At 34.5% G+C, this 23,006-nt stretch overlaps 1 protein-coding gene across 3 annotated transcripts in view; it reads right to left on the bottom strand.

The window, feature by feature from the left end:
• Positions 1-23,006, bottom strand: part of DNAH7 (dynein axonemal heavy chain 7) — a 112,295-nt gene that overhangs the window by 35,239 nt on the left and 54,050 nt on the right. For all 3 annotated transcript variants that reach the window (XM_084523564.1, XM_084523563.1, XM_084523565.1), the window contains 12 exons: positions 22,140-22,364; positions 20,688-20,885; positions 16,570-16,725; positions 15,131-15,299; positions 12,923-13,049; positions 11,821-12,040; positions 9,699-10,571; positions 8,661-8,890; positions 7,289-7,619; positions 5,206-5,552; positions 1,928-2,108; positions 434-619 (listed from right to left, as the gene is read on the bottom strand). In XM_084523564.1, coding sequence (XP_084379690.1) covers positions 434-619; positions 1,928-2,108; positions 5,206-5,552; positions 7,289-7,619; positions 8,661-8,890; positions 9,699-10,571; positions 11,821-12,040; positions 12,923-13,049; positions 15,131-15,299; positions 16,570-16,725; positions 20,688-20,885; positions 22,140-22,364 — 3,243 coding nt within the window. The remainder of the gene's footprint in view (positions 1-433; positions 620-1,927; positions 2,109-5,205; positions 5,553-7,288; positions 7,620-8,660; positions 8,891-9,698; positions 10,572-11,820; positions 12,041-12,922; positions 13,050-15,130; positions 15,300-16,569; positions 16,726-20,687; positions 20,886-22,139; positions 22,365-23,006) is intronic.

Genomic DNA, 23,006 nt, shown 5'->3' with positions numbered 1-23,006 from the left:
TGTTTATTTATTTCACTGGGAGTTACAAGCACGTATCTGCTATATTACTGAGCTATTGTATCTTTTGTCTCTTTTTATAGAGAATTGCTCCACGTTCAGAACTTGCTTGTGTTGCTGCTGAAGCAGGAGATGATTCTGTCTTCCTTAAATTAAGGAGAATTTAGCCATTGATTGGAATAGGACTAAGCAGAGCCATGAGGAATAAAGTTACTTGCAATTGTTTTAAAGAAGAGAAGCAATCAAAAGACTATCCTTTACATAGCATTAAGTACATTACAGTACTTATAAACAAAACTCAAAATCATATGATACAGTTTCAGTTCTTATAAATTCTATTAAAATATAATTAAAAATATAAACTTTATAGTAGAATAAAAATGAATTAAATTTAGATTCTTATAAAACACACAGACAAAATTACTGTGCATATTACTTGTCTGTAGCTGGATGTAAAGGCTCCTAGGTAAGCTACAATTCCTGATGAAATAAGTATATCCCCAGTCAAATTGGTGTACTTCCTTGCCAGCTCCAAAGCTGTCTCATTCCACCGAGTTTTCTCACCCCCAAGGCCTCCAATCAATTGTTCTGCTCGCTTTAGTTTTTTGCAGCATAAATCAACCTTAGGAAAAAAAAAAAAAAAAGTTGATTATATTACATGATCACTTTAAAGATATTTTACAAACATCAAAAGCATTCAAAGGCTATTTTTCTGTGCAGGTATTTTCTACATAATTTCATGGAATAGAAAGAAAACTTTTTATTACAATGGAATTGTTTAAAGAGCAAAAACAATCTCAGTACCAACACAGTAAATTCCATAAAATTTCAGTTAATTTTTCACCTAAACTAGGAAATAAAATAGTATAAAACATGTAATTCGTAATAGCTCTGCATGTGATCTGGAAAATATTAAGTCAAGGAAATGATAAACATGTCACAAGAGAAAAAAAAAAACCACCTCAGAGATCACTGTTTCTTTCATGAAAGTAGGCATGTTCTTTCCTGTGGAAAAAAACCAACATCCTTATGACTATATAATCTGTGTTTCTTTTGTAGATTTTCAACTATGCCATCCTTCCAAGTTTGTTTAGAATCTAACAAAAACATTATTTAAATATCATTTAAGAGGAATTTAATCCAGCTCTGTTAGAGTTCTTTACTATGTGGTAGAGACACATTTCAGCTGTAGGACAGGAGTAAAATGTTGCCAACTCTTGTTGCTGTTAAACTCTCTCTCTTTTCTGGCAACCACAGCAGCCAATTTACACCATGCTAACAAACTGCTCAGGTAGCTTAGTCCTCCCTTCTTCCAAACACTATCATATCAGGATACAGAAGAAACACACAAAGAGCTGAGTTTAACTACAAACAAGAATTAAGGCTCCATTTCAAATTCTGATACTATTCTTGTAACAAAACCTCATGGTGTTGTACTGTAAATCTTAGAAATAAATAAAAATGACCATCTTCAAAACACTGCCTATCTCTGCACACATAGTGGCTATTTAGCAGTCAGGAGCAGAGTTTACCATGAACGTTCTCAAAATTGTTTTGACACAGGAGGTGTAAATAAGCTTTCAAAACTTTAAATATGCTGACTTACAATTTAATAAAGAATCAAATTTTTAGTACAATCATAAAAAATTTACCACCTCACAGGAAAGCAGAGATGAGTGAGGATGCAGAAGAGGGGTATCACTAAATTCATAATATCTACATTTTTCATTATTTTAAAGCATTTATTCTTCATACTTTGCCTATTTGTAACTTCAAGACCATTATAATGAAATAAAAAACCAGTAATCTAGGAATAGGATTTGTTCAACATATTGGCAGTTAAAAGGATAAATTAATTTGAGAGAGAAAAATTTTTAAATACCTTTTCTAAAAAACAACAGAACAACAGTTCATCTTTTGCATCATATACCTGATTTTCCAAGTCAACCTTCTCCTGTTTCTTGGATTCTAGGGCCCGTTGGAGTACAGCCAATTTATCTTGAACTTCCTTCAGGTCTGCTTGTTTCTTTCTTAGGCCATCCATAGCAATCTTTAATTTTCCTTCAGCTTCATTCAACTTTAGTTTTTTTGGTGCAACATTTTTTGTCACTCTAAATAAGGCCAAAAAATAAATTAAACATCTGAAAGATACACTGTCAATCCAGGGTTAGCGTTAAAAGAATGAGCATATGAAAGATGAAGGGAAATAACTATTCCGTAGCTCACGCAACATTGTTTTAATTATTTGATGATATCTGAACACAACTGGCATTCATCACTTTTTTCTGTGCTGATACTTTCTGGCTTAAGCAGTTTCTGCAAAATTTTCTGTAATAACAGCTAATGCTTTAAAGTGAAAAAGGTTATCCTTCCAAGTTGTGTTCCCATTTGATTACAATTTAGAATCCATTATAGATTTGTGCCATTAGAAACACACACGGTTTCCCATAGGATCCTACTGGACAAAATGTCCACCATACAGCTAAATAAAAACATCATACGATGGGTGAGCAATTGGCTAACGGGCAGGGCCCAAAGGGTTATGGTAAATGGGGCTGTGTCAGGCTGGCGGGCGGTCACCAGTGGGGTCCCTCAAGGCTCCATTTTAGGGCCGGTACTTTTCAATATTTTTATAAACGATCTGGATGTAGGAATAGAAGGTATTTTGAGCAAGTTTGCTGATGACACCAAACTTGGAGGATTGTGGACTCGAATGAGGGTGGAAAGGCCTTGCAGAGGGATCTGGATAGGTTGGAGAGCTGGGCGATCACCAACCGCATGAAGTTCAATAAGAGCAAGTGCCGGGTCCTGCACCTGGGACGGGGAAACCCTGGCTGCATGTACAGACTGGGCGATGAGACGCTGGAGAGCAGCCTAGAAGAGAGGGATCTGGGGGTCGTGGTAGACAGCAAGTTGAATATGAGCCAGCAGTGTGCCCTGGCAGCCAGGAGGGCCAACCGTGTCCTGGGGTGCATCAAGCACGGCATCGCTAGTAGGTGAAGGGAGGTGATTGTCCCGCTCTACTCTGCGCTGGTGCGGCCTCACCTCGAGTACTGTGTGCAGTTCTGGGCACCACAGTATAAAAAGGACATGAAACTGTTGGAGAGTGTCCAGAGGAGGGCTACGAAGATGGTGAAAGGCCTGGAGGGGAAGACGTACAAAGAACGGCTGAGGTCACTGGGCCTGTTCAGCCTGGAGAAGAGGAGGCTGAGGGGAGACCTCATCACAGTCTACAACTTCCTCGTAAGGGGGTGTCAAGAGGCAGGAGACCTTTTCTCCATTAACACCAGTGACAGGACCCACGGGAATGGGGTTAAGCTGAGGCAGGGGAAATTTAGGCTGGACGTCAGGACGGGGTTCTTCACAGAGAGGGTGGTTGCACACTGGAACAGGCTCCCCAGGGAAGTGGTCACTGCACCAAGCCTGTCTGAATTTAAGAAGAGATTGGACTGTGCACTTAGTCACAGGGTCTGAACTTTTGGGTAGACCTGTGCGGTGTCAAGAGTTGGACTTGATGATCCTTAAGGGTCCCTTCCAACTCAGGATATTCTATGATTCTATGATTCTATATTAAGTTACACACACACTGTACACAAAAGAGAGAGAGAAAAAAAAAAAAAAAAAAAAAAAAAGCTTTTCATATCCAACTATCTATTTTCCAGTTTTGAGGACTTTGAGGATTTCAATCTTTTCCACTGATGCTTTCATGAGGAAAATACTGGAAGCATCATACTAATCGAAAACATACTATCTTTCCAAAAGAAAAAGGGAAACGAGAAAACATGCTAGAATGTCCTAGATCAACTGAAACGGTATTCCCTAAGTATTAGCCTCAGAACTAGTGAATCCCCTCTCTTGCTGGTAAGTTACCTTTAAGGTCCACATTTTTAGTTAATTTTCTTTCTGAAAATAGGCCTTTATAATATTTAAAGTTGTTCAAAACTTTACCAAATGTGCATTTACTCATCTTGTTTGTCAAGTAACAAACATCCTTTTTTTGCAGTTGTTCAGGGGTGAATTTCCAAAACACTGGGGGTGCCAACTGCTCTAGATGCCTGCCCATATCCTCCCATACTCCCTGCCACCCACAACTGTACTGCCTCCGGGCAGATCTCCGGATGAGCTTCCTAAGTAGTTGTTTAACTTTAAGCAGAATCTGAAGTGCATTCAGGAGGCAGAACAACAAGACTATGCTGGTCTGAGTATCCCAAGGATATTCAATATCTTGGAGAGCTATTGTAATAAGCTCGGAGGATAAGAGGGTGGTGAAGGAGGAAGGGAGAGTGATCCAGGAGGATACAGGGGTGGTGAAGGAGAAAGGGAGAGTAATCAAGTAAGAAAAAATATCTTCCCCTTTCCCCTCCACAGATTGACTCCCTAATGGAAAAAAACAATAGGTATAATTGCTAATAGTTTCCAAGATACAGTTTCCAAAGTACAGAGTCGACAATGTTACTGAGTACAAATACCAAGTTAGAGTCATGACCAGATATCTCATCGTCTCATAAGCCATTGCTACAACACTCAGTACCATAATGATCTGAAACCAGGGCCCGGAGAGGATAAACAACATGACAGAGAGCAAATACGGAAAATAATGTACTATAATACTCAATTTGGAAAACAGGCGCAGCAGAGTTGAGATTAAAGCAATCAGCATTATGACAAGTGACTATTAAGCAGGTCTAATACTTACACCAATTTTAGTTTAACACACTCTGGTCAGATCTGCCATTATCTGCATGTACTACATACCATGATTCAAATTTCAAATTACAAGTTGGCCTTAGTCATCCCAATACTGATTTACTGTTAAATGGGGGTTCCTAATGTTTCAAATTAGGAAACATCATCAAAAATAAGCACACTTTTTTCAATGCATCAAGTACAATGTGTAACCAAAAATATTCTTCAGGCTTGATATTACTCTCAGAAGTTTCCAAAGACATTTCAATAATGCCTCTGTCACTATGCAGCTTTCTAAAAGGTTAACTTTATTTGCTAACTGAACATATTGCTCCCATGCCTTCTCAGAAAAGTCTAGAACTGAAAATCAGGCTCTACACCTTAACATTGGTATCTGACATGAGTGAATGTTTATTTGCTCAAATTTCCCAATGGTAAGAATTAATTTCAGATCTCTTTTGGTATTAAAATAAACTGATATTTTTAATCAAATTTATTTTAACTATTTTTATACATACTTACGTATCATAAAACTCCATGGCTATGACCCATTTGCACAGACCCTCTGCTGCTGTGGAAGCATTTCGAATCTTGTCTGGTACAAACTCAGGATTTGTAAGATACTGTTTTCTTATGATAGCCATGTAAGCTGGGGGAATGTTATCCTTGTCATATTCATGAAGAGACTGAAGAAATCTTATGTCACCCAGAAGTCTCTTAGCTGGACCCCAGAAATCCTCAATTTTTCTTCCAGAACCTGCTGGATCTGGAATCCTATCTGCCTTTATTCCCTTAAGGATGCATATAGCTTCCATTACAAGCTTGACGCCAGCAGGAGGACTCTTCATGGACTTAACTACTGTAATATCCTTAAAAACAGGCAAATAAACAAACAAAAAGAAAGAAACAAAAGTACAACCTTTAGTAGTTTACAGATATATATAATTTTCTTTTAGAAATATGTTTATTTCATTTTTTACTACTCTACTTCTTTCTTTAAGGTGTTATTCAGGTTAAACATTGACATTTAAACAAAAAGACATGAAACCTAGTCAACAATCAGTGTAGAGGAGAAAAAAATACATCTCATCTGTAACTCATTTTTAGTTGTACAGTTTCTGCACCTAAGTCAATAGCGGGCATTTGCACTTCAGTCATAAATTCAGATACTCCAACTCTACACTTCAGTTCAGGCTCTAATATGATACTTTCAAACTTAAAGAATCACTTCAGCAGTGTATTAGTAAATTTAAGATAGCATAAGTTAAAAATTGCGTTCAGCACAGAACTAAACATCTATACACTCCAAGTATAGAAATAAATCGATTCTGGTCAGTTATTAAATTTCCAGAGTGAAATGAATGAGGGAAGAAACAACTGAAAGAAAGAAAAACACTGGGAAACAATTTTTCCTTTTTTTGGTGATGCAGCTTCTCTCTTCATTCACCAGTAATGAAAAGAAAACAGGATATGAATAAGCAAAGTTTTAAATGCAAATATAGAAAATAATATAAAAGAATTAAACAATTCTACACACAGTGCACAACCAATTAAACAGAAGGTTAGTAAACTAACTAGTTTATGGGCACAATCTGCAACCTATTTCCTGCTCTGCTTATCATGAGAGGAGTGTAGGGTGAATCAAAGAGTTTTGTCTAAGTACTGTAAGCTTTCCTACACACACTTTTTTGGTATGTGTGTCCATTTTCATCATGATATTTAATTACGTTTTAAGGAAAACCTCCCTTTTCTTTCCACTGGAAGTTCCTACTGCATTTTTTCTTTTGTATTATAATATTCCTTTCTTTGATGATACACTAGGCATTCACAGCAGCTAAGAAAATAATTACTAAATTGGCCTTCAAAGACTTGTTCTTGTTTTGTTATTCACAAGTATAATTGCCTTGAAGTGACTAAGTCATGTACTATTTTCACAAACCATGCTAATGATCTGATAATGGCCTAATCTAAAACTTTTGATACCAAAAAATAACTGTATGTAACAAAATAACTGGTTTCCAGCCAGGATTTCCTTGAAATTATTTGAAAATTCTCATTTTAACAACAATAGCTGAAGTACACATAGTCCACCCTCATTTTTACAATCTGGGAAACTTCTTTTCATCCTGCCATGGTCAAAATATTATTTAGGCAAGGAAGACTATAAAACCTGAAGTGTCTTCCTCCAGTGTCATACTCTTAAGAAGAGTATGTGTTCTTAACGCAGGGAGACACAGAATTACAACTTTGATTTCTAGACTCTGAAAGACTGGCTATAGAAATAATAGACGGGCTGGCGGGTTCTGAATAAGAAAATGAAAAGTATAGTTTTTGTAACTTCTCTATTGTTAACTCAGAATATTTTTTATAACTATGAATTTTGAAATACTTAGAATATTTGATCCTAAAGCTCATAAAAATATAGCCTTACAGCTTTTTGGCTAGAAAAAAAATAATAAAATAAAAATGAAAGGTTTCAAGAAGTTTAGAAATTATAAAAGTTTGTGTTCATTGGAATCATGTAAAATATGAAAAGACATATAAATTCGTGCTTTTGTTTCTCTGAATACCTCTCTAGTGCATAAATACATACTGTTAGAAATACCTGTGCAGTTAGAGTGTCAAGGGCAGCCAGAGCAGCTTCTAAACAAGGCATGGCTTGAGCTAAGTCAGCATCGCAATCATCTTTGATGGCTTTGGCAGCCATAGCTTGTTCATTTGCTACCGCTTCATCAGCTTTCACAATTTTTTCAGTTTTGGCTACTTCAAGGGACTCTTTTTGAATAACTACCATCATCTCATCAACTTGCTTGCTAGCTTCCCGTAACTGAGGTTGCAGAGCTTCCAGCTCAGACTGCATTAAGGCTACCTGGGATGCAGCAGAGTTCAGTTTCTCCAAGCCAACTTCATATCTTCTTTTCATTTCCATCACCTTACTGAAAGAAACACACCACTATATAATGAAGATATTTTATCAGTACTTGATCACTTCATTCACTGGAACCCATTCCCCAGATTTCTCACTACTCGGAATAAGCAAATTCTCTGCCATACTTGTTCAATTTGCTGAACAAACAGTAAACATAGCAGGGGTTACTTGAGACCTGTTCACCTGTTCTACCATGCCTACTCAGAAGTCGGGATACAGATAAATACATTGTCACATAAAGATAAATAAGTGATTATTAAGCTCTTGCCACTTTGTTGGCAGGAGCTAAAAAAAATCAAGATGACACAGTAGTTAACAGACAAGAAAAGGAGTAGGAGGAAATTATTAGTTGAGGTGAGGTTGGAACAGTATTAGTATAATTGAGAAAAATCATTTTAGCGACAGGATGTGAATGGCTCTGAGGACAGCCAACTGTGAAGAAATTCCAAAGACATTAGGTCATTATATTCAAGATTATATTCCTTTATTCCTGGAATTTCTTGCTGCACAAAGCACTTCACACAGCCCTGCTGGTCAAATTAAGCACTTGTCCTAATTGTCATGGCAGTGTCCTACTGGTGGGAATAAAACGAAAGGAAAGGAACTTCATCTTAGCATCCATGAGAGTAGAACAGATGTGCATATGCATACGGAGGTCCTTTACGCACAGATAAAGCACAGCTGTACCCTACTAGCAAGCCAATGGCACCTAGCAACTCAGAAGATGGAGATATCCTCCAACAAATCTCAGAGAAAGCAGGATGCATTAATTATTCTGGCAGCATAATATATATATAATCAACATACAGCTACACTAGGGATGCTAGAAGTGTTCTAATGCAAGAATATTTTGCAGGCATCAAGTCACACCTTTTGTCCAAGAAGCAAGTACATGTCCTAGGAATATATTTAATCCATGTACAATTCTATCAATTTAAATTTACTAGAAACAATTAATTTGTTTTGTTCAGATTAACTATAGGAAATAGAAAATAATATTTTGAGAACTTGGGTTCCATTAGAAAAGTTCATAAATACAAATCCTTACGTCCGCTTCTTTTCAAGTAGAGTTTTAAAAGTGGAGATCAGTTCCAAGTACGAAGTAGGTGTAACATAGTTGCGTCTTTGCAGTTCCACGTGGAATGAGTCAGATAAAGCAATGGTAGATGTATGAAAGCTTTTACACATATCAATACACCCACTTCGAGTTTCTTCGGACATTTCGACATCTTCCAAGAAGCGAGAAGCAACTGCTTCTAATGCATCTTCAGGCCATGTCTGAAACAAATGAATTCAGTACTTCATACTCATAGATCTCAAAATATTTTTTTTAAAAAGCATCTTTACTCCCTTTCATAGATGAAGACACTAAGGCATAAAGAAATGCCCTGATCCGTCATTATCAAACAGGATGATAACAGTACAGGAAACAATTCAAATATCTAGGATCTAGAGATTCAGTTCAAGGATACCAGCTTCTTTCATCTAGAATAACTACTTTTAGTGTAAGAAAAATTTTGCATTTTCAATGTATCCATAGGGGTGTATGACTGTCTCTGTTCTTCCTTTTCAAAATAATGTTTAAAGATACGGTAGGACCTTTTAAAACTTGATGAAATTTAATTACCTCAGATTCTTTAAATCCAACTTCTTTAATATTATGTATGAAGCCTTTTTTATATAACATGCAGATGGAAAAAAATCCTACTGCAGAGCAGTGGGGAAAAATCTATCTTTGACAGAGATTTCAAACTTTTTTTGGACCACAGATTCTGGTACTCCTTATAATAGAATAAAATAATAGATATTTAAATCTATAGTGTCTACAGTACTGTGCTCATCCATTTATACTTTTATACTGCATCCTGATATTTATTTTCTCGATGATTTTGCAGTTAAGATGATTCTAATTGTGCAAACAATTTAAAATATGACACTAAGAAAATCTAAGGTATTTTTCATTGCTAACTTGACCAAAGAGAATTACTTAACAAAAAGGGTTGAAGTCTGTTTCTATTGCATTTCCCTTAGAAAAAAACAAGCCCAACATTTTTTATTTTTATTTTTATTTTTTTTTTTTTTTTACCTGAAACCAATCTAGTGTGCAGCAGTTGACAAGAGCTGGAAATTTACGAAGGCGATTACGGAAAGCATCTCCAATAGGACTCATTGCCAATACTATATGAAGCTGATCTCGGCAGCGATCAACAAACATGTTAAAAAGAGCTATAGGACTGCCATCAGTCTGTTTTGCCCTGTCCCGTTGGCGATCTATTTGACGCATTTGTTCACAAATTTCTTGTTTCTCATCTACTGCATAGAGATTTGGCACTTCACCTGCATTTAGTAAGTTGTTAATGTCTTCTAAGAATGACTCTTTTTTTATCTGTGTATCTGTGAACAAGAAAACTCCCTGCATTTCTGCTTCGGTAGATTTTCTTAGTATGACTTTTAAGTCTTTGTGCCACTCATTGATACCATAACTTTTAGTTATTTCAACCTGAAAAAGGTTGTACTCAGCCATATGGGCTGCTAATCGAGTAAGAGATTGTCGACCGCTCCCTCCAACACCAACAAGAAGGGCATGGCTGCGAGGCTGTTTCAGAATGCGGGAAATTCTACAAATATGTTCTATAGCAAATTGGAACAAGACAAGCTGCATTGGCTTTCTGCTCAAGTTATTAAACTCTTCGAGGTGACTCTCTACAACTAATCTCAGCTGATCCACATCACTAATCTCCCTGTATTTAGTGTCATCTCTCTTCGGGTCATGAAAATCACAAAACATTAAGCTACGTAAGTCATCTTCTTCCACTCTTCCATCGTTATTGAAGTCCAGATTCTGGAAAAGTTCATGAAAATCTTCATGTAAATCATCTTTCACTACTTCTTGGATAAATCCAACAAGCCAAGCCCTATCAGGATTATCCACCAAGCGATCATAATACACTCTAAGAACCTGTAAGATAAAAAGTAATTCTTTTAATAGTTGCTTCTGCTCTTGAATTTATATTTTTTTAGTCAAGATAAAATAAATACCAATCTGCAAAAGATTATATATTGAATAATATATATATATATATATATATATTAAACTTTACAGAAAAAATAAATAGATATTTAGAATCAATCTGAACAGTTGGGACAAGTAATATTATTTTGGAATTAAAGTGAAAGTCTGTATGGAAATATATACACACTACACATTTATTAACATATTAGATAAATGTATAAAAGGCTGCTGCAAAGTGGAAGGGAGTATGTTGATCTTTCTGTATACTGCAAGATAGGACAAGATACAGGATTGTATTTCAGAAAAGAAGACTGCAGTTGGATATTAGAACATCTTTTTGATGAAAAAGATAGTGAACAGCATGAATAGATTTCCTGGAATAGGCAGTTGTATTCATACTTAGAGAACTCTAAGAAATTTCTAAAAAAAAAAAAAAAAAACCTTCAAAAGTTACTTGATCTTTCTCTGTGATCCTGCTTTGGGGAAGTATAGTGAACCACATGATCACTACAGATTTCTGCCACGGTCACTTTATTTTGATTTGATTCTGTGAACTACTGCTAAATATTTAATAAGCAACAATTACCAACAACCTTGCTTTCTTATAAACCAGGAGAGGGAATACAAAAAAAACCACCACCAACAACAAAAAACTAGATACCACCTATTTGGAGCATTCTCTTGCCTCAAAAAAAGTATGGTTCACTTGATGTTCTCTAGAGTGTCTGTCCTATTATGACTGAAAAATTAGGAAACACTTGCTGAAAACAGAAAGATCAGGACCATACTTTAGATTACTAAAATTAGATTTAGATTACTAAAATTAGATTTTAGATTACTAAAATAGATTACTAAAAAGTGGGGACCATACTTTAGATTACTAAAATTTCCCATGACCCAGGACTACTTGCTGTTCTTCTCACCATTAATTTGTGTTTTGGGGGAGGAAGAAGAGAAGAAATGGAAAGGACTGTGCAGACATCCAAAGCTGCAGAGAGCATGTAATCACATGAAAATGAAGGAATCAACAGTCAGCTTGTCTACTGAGAGAAGATTCATACTCCTGTCTCATGAATGTAATATCAATTTACAGCTGCTAGCCAATGCAAAATAATATTACAAAATCTTTTATACACAAATCTGCATCTTTTTCTTATTTACAATAAATATTATTTTTTAGTATTAGGTGATTTACCTCATGAACCCAAAGACGTTTCATCATTGCTGTGGATTCTGTTGTTTCAGGCCTTGACAGGCAAACACCTTGAATAACACGTGAAAAATCACGAAGATTGAACAAATAGTGTGATTTGGCTGGAGTAGGAAGCAGATTCTTCATAGCTGCTTTATACATACGCATGGTTCCATTAATAATTTGTGGAGTCAATTCTACATATTGTGATGGAAAGCTATAACTGACAAGTTATAAAAGATGATAAGAACAAGGTGAATCTCACAATTCCATCATATGAGCATGTAAATTAATAAACAATATTATGTATGTATAGTGATTTACTTCTGAGTCCATGCCAATTTTAAAATTCTAAGATTATACTTCCTCACAGGCAGTTTTACAAATCTTAGTACTCTTACTGGATAAACAAGATTAACTCTGTCTGTGAATCAAATCTAGTAACTATGGAACATGTTGACAAATTTGGCTATGTGAGACAACTACTTGATTACCCTTTCCCCCATTTTTATGATTAACGACAGCGACAGGAAAGTAGGTCAAATAACTCTTGCCGTCTTCTCCCTTCAAAGGGTCAGAAGCTGTCAAAGCACAAGCCTCATCTAGAAATGAGATATTACAGTCTTTCGGGACTTAGCTGTAAGAATGGATAGAATAGAGGAACTTAAATAAAAATATAAAAATTCCTAATGATAGAATCAAAAATTATGCCATGGTGAAAGGCCAAAGAAAGAATAAGCCTTCTCAAACATCAAGAAATTTAAGAACAGTTTCTAATTCTATTCTTTGAATAACAACTAACCAAATTCTACTATGATTTGTTATACATCAAAGAATACTGTTTATAGAAGTATCCCAGATAACTGAATTAGTTTCAGCTAATCTAAAACTAGGTTGGAGACTTCAGAACAAGCACTTCTCCACTGGAGTATCTTTGCACGAGCCTTATTTTTGTGGAGTAATGAATACCACAAAAGGCACAGAATAGAAAAGATGGTCATTTCTTTTCAAGAGAAGGGTCCTACGACCCCTATCTTTTGAGACTTCCTAGTACCATAATTTAAATACTCATTTTGATTTTTCTCAATATCTACAGGTTCCTTACCATATAGTCAGATGCCAGTCTAAGATTCTAGAAAAAATTGTGTACATGGATTCATTATCAAACTCATTAATAGTAACTTTATTGAAGTGTCTCAAGAATCGTGGTGTCACTGGGTTTCGGCCGCCACCTAAATATTAGAAAGCTATGCTATAATAACAGAAAAAGAGTAAAACACGGAAAAACTAGCAATTTTTTTTCTAATAGTCATCTTTGATTTAGCTAGCAGTGTTGCATCAAAAAGTACCACACCCTGTCATAAACCTAATGAAAGCAACAAGACAGTAAAAACAGTCATGCTGTTCTCCTGCAAGATATAATCTGTAAAATACAGATTGAAATGGTCAAGTTAAAGATGGATAATTTTAGACTATTTTAACTACATTTCTGTTACAGAAGAAAGCTTTTATCATAAATTCCAAATCTACGTTCTTGATTTTGAAAGCATCACCACAAAAGAAGACTTTACAGCTATATGTATATCTTATTTAATTTAAATTTTATCCCTGTTCTAGAGTTAGTAGCAGCTATGACTATACTGTGATTTGGATAACGAAGACATGTATGGAAATAGGAAGGTGTAAAATGTAATGGATATTTGTTCCTTCTGTTGGGAATTCAGGGTTAAGACGCTGCACAATGTGTTAAAGCTTCTCGTAGCAGCAAATTAGGAAGAAGTAACTGAAAAGTGGACAATGTACCATTCCTAACATCAGGATCATGGCAAAAGGCAAACACATTTAGCACAGTAAGTCAAGAGGCATGACTTAGTAGCTCAGGTGTGACCCTGTTCTAATGAAACCATAAGACTCATGGAGCTGTTTCACATTCAGCCAGCTGAGACTAAGCAGAACTAGTAACTGTCTATATTCACACATAAACTGTATATATACACATATAACTGTATACATATTACCAGTATCTGCTTAGGAATCTCATTATTTTATCCTAAATAGGGCAAAGGAGAGATATTCATTGTAATTTATTCATTGTAATTCCTTCCATACCATATTTGTCTCCTGGACACAGCACTTTACAATGCATGTTAATTTTTGCATGTGCACTGATGGCAAATTTAAACAAGCTATTGGGATATAAATATGAATTTTACCCAAAAGATAATCTTTTTCAAATATAAGTTTTAATTCTAACTTTAAGAAAGTAGCTCTAAATAGCTTTATGTTTCCTTTAATAACACTACATAAACATGCAGATTTCAGATTTTAATTTCTTATTAGTAGAAAAAAATTAATAAACACAGACTGGAATAAATAATACAATTCTGTGAGTACTCAAAATATATGTGATTCAACTTGTACATATGATCAGTTTTTTTGTTTTGTTTTGTATGTGTGTGGTTTTTTTTGTTTGTTTGTTTTTAATCCATTCAATTATAAGAAAACTAGAAGGCAGTCCAAAGTCACTTGTAACAGGAACATAACATGAAGGGAGGCTTTGCAGAAAAAGCACCTCCAAGATTTGGCTATTTCCAATGTAAAAAAGGAGCGCAATTAAGTTATGCCTTTCCTTCGCAATTTCTGCTTAGTCGTTCCACAGACTGATGCTTAGATGAAGTGCTTTGAACTGTGGATGAACACACTGATAAATGATTGCAAGAAGCAGTTTTGCTTTTTCAGGAAGCATGAAGTTGTTACACAATTCCTTACTGTAGTGAAGGAAATAGAGTGTACAGATCATTTAAAACTAAACACAATAGTATCAGAGAAACACTAGTTCATTATTTTAATTGTTAAAGCATGCATAAAATATTTCTAACTAAAAAAATGATAAAGTAAATCAACACTGATCACTATCTATACATAGTCAACATGTACACATGCTACGAGAAATATAATGACCTCGACATCATATGATTTCCCTCATTTTTTTGCCAAGTAAAAATAAGGTTTATCTACCGCAGGCCTCCACTTAGTGCTATTTTTAAAAGTTTTGAAGAAGATGGTCTCATTAGACCAAAACAATTTCAAAAATCCTGCATAAAAATCCTGCAAAGCAATGCGTCTTCCTGGCAGGTTTGTGTAGTCTCCTTGCTGCCCCTCAGCCACTTTGCTATGATTTTTGTTCATGTTTCCTATAAGGAAAGGGTTCACCGAGTCCTATCCCTAGCCATAAAGATACAAACTAAAATAATAAGAATTCAGCCTTTGGAAACAATGAAACAGGATAAAGCATATACTATACATCTCTTACCTGGTGGCCCCATTGCACATACAATCTGAACATCTACAAGTTTAATCACTGAGCAGTCCTTAAGGTCATACCAATTCCAGTGATCTAACCACTGCCTTAGTAATTCAACAGGAGGTTGAGCACCATAGACCTCTCGGGCTGGCATGTTAACATCATCTATAAATACAACCTGAAAAAGGAAAACAAATGATTTTGTATTTATTTATTTTGGTAAATGTGAATTATACACTTCACTATGTGTTTTTTGAAAAATGCCCCTTAAGTTCTTAATGGAATTGCTGCTGAGTTAAATTAAACCAAACTTAAGAAGTAACTGTGCCAATTCTAAAGATATTCCAAAACAGAACTATAGAGGAGAGAGAGTCTGTATTTCTCTTCTTTTATCTCAGTGTATTCAATGAAAAATAGCAAAATAATACTTGCTATTTAAACCTTTCTGTGCTACTTATATGCCCTTTCTTGGAAAAAAAGATGGAGTCAAGAAGACCCATGAAAATCTGAAACTTTGCTGAGACTATGGTTCTGCTTTTAAATGTACTAAGCATTACATCTTTCTTGGCACTGTTATTCCTAAAGCATAGACCACTGCTGATCAGGAAAAATCTTGACACAGGCATTAGTTGCCTAATGCAACTAATGCAAGTTCTAGAAATACATTTATGCATTTTATCTCTCTTCTCTTCCTTTAATTGATACAGAGCAGAAATTTGGTGAAATTTCTGAAAAAAAAGGTAAACAGGTTAAATCATGAGCCTTGTTAGCATTATTATCTGAGCAGTATACTGAGATGGTTTTCAGGAGAGTTACTGACCCTTTATCCCAAGGATCAAGGAGAACGGAGAACCATGAAACACCCATCTGGGTTTCTACATAGTTTTTGTTTGTTTGTTTGTTTGTTTTACCCCCCAGAGCTACATAAGCCCTCTTGATTTATTCCACATCACCCTTCCCTGACTCCTGTGTAGATCAACAACAAGGGCTAATAATGAGAGGGCTGAACTAGCTTCTGTAGCATCCCCATAACATGCAAAATCCAAGTGTCAAACCCACCATGGCCCCACTTTTAGATTTATATAAAACTCAGAAACCACAACACTGTCAAGAGCTACATTTTTAGCAACACCTTACCTATGTAGAACTCTTATGTAAAAGAAAATATCACAAAATATGGAAGGGGAAGTATGATAATACAGTTTACCATTATTCATATCATAACATTTTTTCTGTTGATTAAAACAATATGCACACTACTGGTAGAAGGAGTAAAGAAGATGGGAAACATAAGAAATTAAAAGAATAAATAAGAATTGGAATTCCAACGGTTTATTTGAAATTGATCAAGTTTTCTTGATATCAGTTGTAATCAGTTGAGAAAATAATGCATTCACATATTTCTTTGCATTTAAACACTTATTTACATACAGAAATATATAGGTTACCATTCTTTTCCCAAGAGGGGGTCCAAAAATTCCTCTTCTCCTTTTATCCAGCTTAGACATTATAATATTCTGAGTCTGAGCTGCTGTAGTTTGTGCTGAAAAGTTAATAAGCAGTGGCTTGTAGACTTCTTTATTCAAATTATTTAAAAGAAAATTCTGGAAGAATTGTGAAGAAAGTTAAAATATATACATAGATAAAGTTTAAAGCAATTTAGCAAACAGTAATCAGGCATTTTTCTATAGTTTTTATCTCATTTAAATTTATAAAGCAGTAATTTATCTCTAAGGTAACTCTTATTTCATCAGATAAACCAATATTCTTTAACGATTCAAAAAAAATATCATGAACTTAATTCATCAAAGAAATTTCTACCTCACAAAATAGATACTTTCAGATCTTCTAAAAATAATATACCTAGTATATTATATAAATTCAGCGTGTTAGTATCTTGCCCAAACACAGCATTTCATAATACTACTTAGAGTCAATTTGTATTTAATCCACACCCAAATTGACAAAAGTATCCACGGGTCCTAATACTTATGCCTAGTTTTGAAGAGTTTCCAGTAATATTTCCTACAGAGGACATAGGAAGAATATCTAAAGATAAGCTTTACTGTCAAGATTGATATTGTTTTATAATGCTAGCTACTTTCCAAAGACCCTTTTTTGTTAGCTTCAATTTAAACTCTGAGGGAAATTAGATCAAAGTCACCATTTCAAGTAAGACTGAATGGGATTCATTTCCTACCCACATGTGAGAAAAACTACAGTGCTAGAACCTTCCAGCAATTTCTGCATATAAATTAATGTCTCTAATGAATAGCCTAATCTATGTCAACAGCTGTTGGAGTTTTCAGACCACATCTTTCCAGCAGAAAGAGCATTTGATCTTTAACCTCAAAGGAAAAATATGAACTTTTGCACAAATACGTAATAATGACAATGCACAAAAACTGCACAGCAACGTGACTCAATAGCCACATTTCTACTACTCTTTTTATCAGTTCTAAACTCCCACAAAATATTACCTCCTTAACTACCAACCCAGAAATGAAGTGGGCCAGTAGAACCTAACCATATTCCTCATTAGAAAGGGTTTATTTATGCTTTATTATATTTCTGTCTTATGTATTTCAGGAAGTCTTCTATGAACAGGTCTTGTTCCAGTCCTTTTTAAAAAATAGTTCAGAAAAGTAACTTAAAAGTAGGTTACAGACTCCTTAGTCAGCAACTTCATTTACCACAGTAAATTTAATGACACAAAAGGAAGGAAAGGTAACAGATTCAAGACCAGGAAACCAAATTTATTTTATCTGCTTGCAGATAAATGTCTTCATGCTGATTGCATGAATCATCAGAAGCAAAACTCTCTACAAAAAAAAACACAGTGGAGGGCAAAAGAACAAATAAAACCATTTTTGTGCAGCTCAGAGAAATGGCTTACTTCTTCTTTCTCTTTTATGATTTACTTAGAGAATCTTATTAGCTAAACATAAAATAATAGATTTTCTGTATCTCCACCAAATTATACACTTTTTGCCTCAAAGAAAAATAAATAAATAAACAAATAAATAAAGCTTTCCCATGGATCTATATGGAAAACCCAACAAAAAATGCTGAACTGGAAATCTCTGTAAGTGACCCCCAGCAACAGGAGCATTATGTTGCTACACTTCCCTTACTTATCAGGCATTAGTAGCTTCTCTGAAAGACTTATGGCATCAGGATTTAACCTGCAGTATCCCTCTGATACGTATGAAGAATTAAAAGTTATCTAAACTTTTTGATGTCATCCCTTAGAAACATTTTCTCTGTTACCCGTACTGTTTTACTAACCACGTTACAAAAAGGAACAAATCATCGCTTAGTGACAGAAGAAATAAAAAAAAAAAAAGGAACTAGTCTATCACAAAATAACAATGACCCAATCATTTCAAAATGCAAGTAAAGTCTGCTTTTAATTCTACAATGGCATATTCCTTAAGACAGAAGAAATAATATTGGTAGAAATGGAGAAACTAAAAAACTTTAATCGTGATTTCTTATTCTGATACCTAGTTACAATGCTTTTTAGAAGATAATTCCCTTTGATTATAAGTTTGTGAACTCTGAGAAATATACTGCATTTGGCTGTATTAAGTCATTATATATCTTAAATGTTTTATTATTTACTATCATACATTTTAATTACCATTATGCACACAAAGAACCAATACATGTTGCCTCTTTCAGTATAAAAACACAAACTAATCACTTAAAAAGTAATTGTCAATGGTTTGTTCTCAGTTCAGTGTTTACCTTATTTATTACACAGAATTCAAATCATACTGAAAGACAATATTAAAAGTTTTATTGCAAACTTTTCTATGACACACACCAGTACAGAGATATGAAAGGTACTGGGCAGAATATTATCAATTTAGATAGCTTACTTCAGAGAACAAAAACTTGATTTTTTTTTAAGAAAAGTACTTCCATCAATCAGAATCCATGGATTCAAATAAGCCATCCAGTGGATGAAAAACACAATAATTGCCTGTGAAAAGTTTGACTTAGGTGACTTATTTGCTGTTAAAGAGCAAAATGTCACTGGGGACAGAATCAATCACCTAAAGCAGCTGTTTCCTCTGAATGCACTGCAAACTTTGAAGCTCTGCAAGTGGAGTAGAGGTTCTACAGAAAACAATGTTGTTTGTTTTGATGTACATACAGTAATACTCATAGTAGTAAGACTGGGATCCTAAGGGGGGGGGGGGGGGGGGGAGGGGAATGGGGAGTGTACAATCATGTAATTCAAGTGTTTCTCGTAATGAAATATCAAATAAGAATATTTCTCATAAGAAATATCAAATTATTGTGTAAGGTAGAATACAATGGCTTTTGAATTCTCTGTTTTAATACCATAATAGACTTTTAAATGTATTGTGTGTCATATACAAAAAATAAGCAATACAATATTGCATATAAGGTAAGATGTTTGACTTCACACGCCACTGGTATAACATTACTTCTTTAAATATTAAACAGTTGATGACATTGCTACCTCTCAGAAAATTAATAGCAATGAAACAATTAACCATATTTTGGGGAAAAAAAAAAAAAAAAAAAAAAAAAAAAAAAAAAAAAACAACTTTTTTCTCCCTTTTACAGTCAGATTACCAATCTTAAAAATCCTGAAACTAGAACAAGTATTAGCATTCTGCCAAAAAGATTTTCAGAAATAGCGGAAACAACAGCTACAGTCAAAATAGATTTTAACTATTATTTATGTTCCTTTTTCATTTTCTCTCAAGGACCAGGACAACATGGGTAAAGAATATTTGGCATATTATAAAACAGGACACACAATTGTTTTGATTAAAATTTTCTTTCTCTTGAAATGTGCAGCTGTTTTTCATTGTAATGACCACATACGGCCAACTAATTATCTAAGAAAACTGCCTGGGAATATCCTGACTAGCCAATTCCCCCTCTCACTGTAGTCTGTTTCTGTAAATAATTCTTTGTTTCTATAAATAATTCTATAAATAATTGCTTTTATTTTTTTGCCTTCGTATTTGTTTCAGTGACAAGATTCTTGTTCTTGTCTGTTTTCAATGCACGGAATAACCATAGTAGAATCTGAATTAAAAAGTTATTAACCCCTAAACTTTTCAACAATATCAGCACACATTTCTGCTGCTTCCAAGTTTAGTACCTAAGCATTTCATTTTGTTGTTTTGAGCAATCCTAACTGGATGCCTTAGTAGTATTTTGTACATCAGTGTCTGTGTGGACCATCCCAAGTATATGTGGCATAAAATAACAATGCAAAGTAAATCAATACAGGAATCATATTGAAGAATTTTGTTTGTGTAGTATTAGCAGCTTCTTCCAGCGGATATTTAGGTGCTGCTTAAGAATTTAGTCTAAGTGTGTGAAGAACAAAAAAAAAGATAAAAGAAAAAATACTCCACCTTTTGCTACATAGCTTTTGCTGTTTTCCTTTCTCATAATTTCATTTAATAATATCCAAAAAATCGTGTCTTATTTTCCTTTTATAAACAATGCCATCAAATTACTCCTCATCTAACCCCATTCAATGATTTCTGAAGTCAGTGTTAAAAGTACTTACAGTAATATAGGTACTTTTTCCAGTTCCTGTTGGCCCCACAAATATAGAAGGTTTTTGATGCACTGTCAACAATTCCATCAATGTCATATATCGAACTGTATCCAGAGTTGGTACAATTATTTCATTAAACATCACATCTTGAGGTATAGGAGGAGCTGATTTGAGTGTTTCCACCCAGGGTTCCCAAATTCCTGCTCCCTATTTTAATTTTTATGAAAGTCAAATATTTATAAGTATGAAAAAGCAGCATAGAATCAATGCAAACAGAAAAATCAAAGTTCTATGAATTAGCGGATGGATTTATCAGACAATATTAGAACGGATTAAAAATAATTTCATAGGTTTGTTTCAACACTATCAACTTAAATATATTTATTTAACTTGATGCAATGTAGGGTTGTCAATTCAGACTATTTAAACAGAAACATAGTACCCGTACCTCAATCATGCAATTACTGTATTACTGAAAGTCAAAGATTTTATCTCTCCTTTTATACCTATACACATATTACATATAATACGATACATAAATATGTAAATAAAATAAATATGTGAAAAAGCATAGTCATCTTTTCCACAGAATCTTTACTCATTATAAATATCTCCAAATTACGGAATTTGAGGAGAAATCAATTTTAATGCCAAAGCTCCACAGCAAAGTTTTCTCCTTTGGATCACACTACTAGAAGAGTCTTTAAAAGATGTCAAAACTCTCCAGCAGAAAATTCATATAACTCCTTATATGAATAATATCATTGTAATCAGTTCTAAAAAAAAAAAAAAACCTGTATGCTCCTTCCTATCCCCCAAAATCTTGGGATAACAGTCATGAAATTCCTAGAGATCACTCTCTTTATTTTCTCTCCTTAACTAAGGAAGGACATGTCGTTAGGGATTATTAGCAGAAGACATGAAACCTTCACAGCTGATTGAAATCTCAGCCACTTTCCTTACCAATACGCAGGAATCATGCACAAGCAGAAATCTAGACAAAACTAATTCTCATTGTACAGCAATGGGAATTTACAGGAATGAGAAAATCAAGAAGGGTACATTTATTTTGTTTTGGAGTTTTTGAAGCATACTAGATAGTGTATGTGCATTTTCTCCACTGGAATAGTTGAATCATAGATTCCTATCTTAAGCCCAAGGGAAAGAGGCAGAGGAGAAGAAGCACAGAAGCAGATTTTCTGCCAAATTCTTCTGCTACAATAGGCAATTTTTCTGGTAGCTGCAAAAACAAGCTTTGGCGCTATATGTCTGAGCCAGAACACCGGACCTTACACTGGCTTGTAAGGAAGGATATCCTGCCTAATTCAGTGACAAAAGAAGCAGGCAGCAGGAAAAAAATAAAATAAAATAAAATAAAATAAAAATTACAATACACAACTTGTAGTATTCATAAAAGAGTACTTGAAAATGAGGGGCAACATCTCATTTTATAATACTTACCTTTTTGACAAACCGATAATCATAAATTGTTCCTTCTGTTGGAAATTGAACAGTGAAAGCCTTTGAAGCATGTTGATCAATACTACTCAACAATTTATATTGTTCTCTTGTCTGCTCACTAATTGGTCCATTAAGCATTTCTCGCACAACTTTGTCAAATTTCAGTCGATCATCCTCCTTACAGGTAGCTCCTACAGACCATATCAGTGAAAATAAAAAAATACCCTAGAGTTGGAATAAAAATAAGAAACATAAATTTTGTACCTGTATATTACAAAGTTCTTCTGCATTGAATCAAATAAATCTTTGTCTCAAATCACTATAGAATCATACCATACCAACTTGTTTTTATTTATAAAGCATGAGACCATGCTTCTGGTAAAGCAGAACACTGTTTATGTTGACTCTAATAATAATGAATCTGATCACCTTTGATGTGCAACAGAATGCCTGACCTGCTCGGTGCAGAGCCTTTATTTTGAGAGAATTCAAGCATAGACTGGCCTTTATTCCAAAACAATTGAGCTTATCTTTCTCTTACTCAAAGGCCTACCCCATACACTGATTCATACATTTATTAGCAGGGATTTTTATTGAACTGCAATCCTTAGATAGCAAGGATTATCCTATTCTTACTATCCTATTAATAAACAGATACCAAAAACTGGAGAATCATGCAATTTTCTTTGGGTGATTTTATAAAATTCATTAAATTTTTATGAAGACACCAAAGATGGAAGACTCAGCTATGCATCTATTATAAAGTAGGTGTTTTATACGTAATAATATTTTCCTCAGTGGACATTACAAAATATGTATTATAATGATTGAATATAATTATTATTGCTTGTGAAGTCAATTCCACTA

The sequence above is a fragment of the Aythya ferina genome (assembly GCF_964211825.1).
Source record: "Aythya ferina genome assembly, chromosome: 6".
Classification (NCBI taxonomy): Eukaryota; Metazoa; Chordata; class Aves; order Anseriformes; family Anatidae; genus Aythya; species Aythya ferina.
The sequence above is the reverse complement of the archived record's forward strand: the minus strand, read 5'-3'. Positions and strand labels throughout refer to the sequence as shown.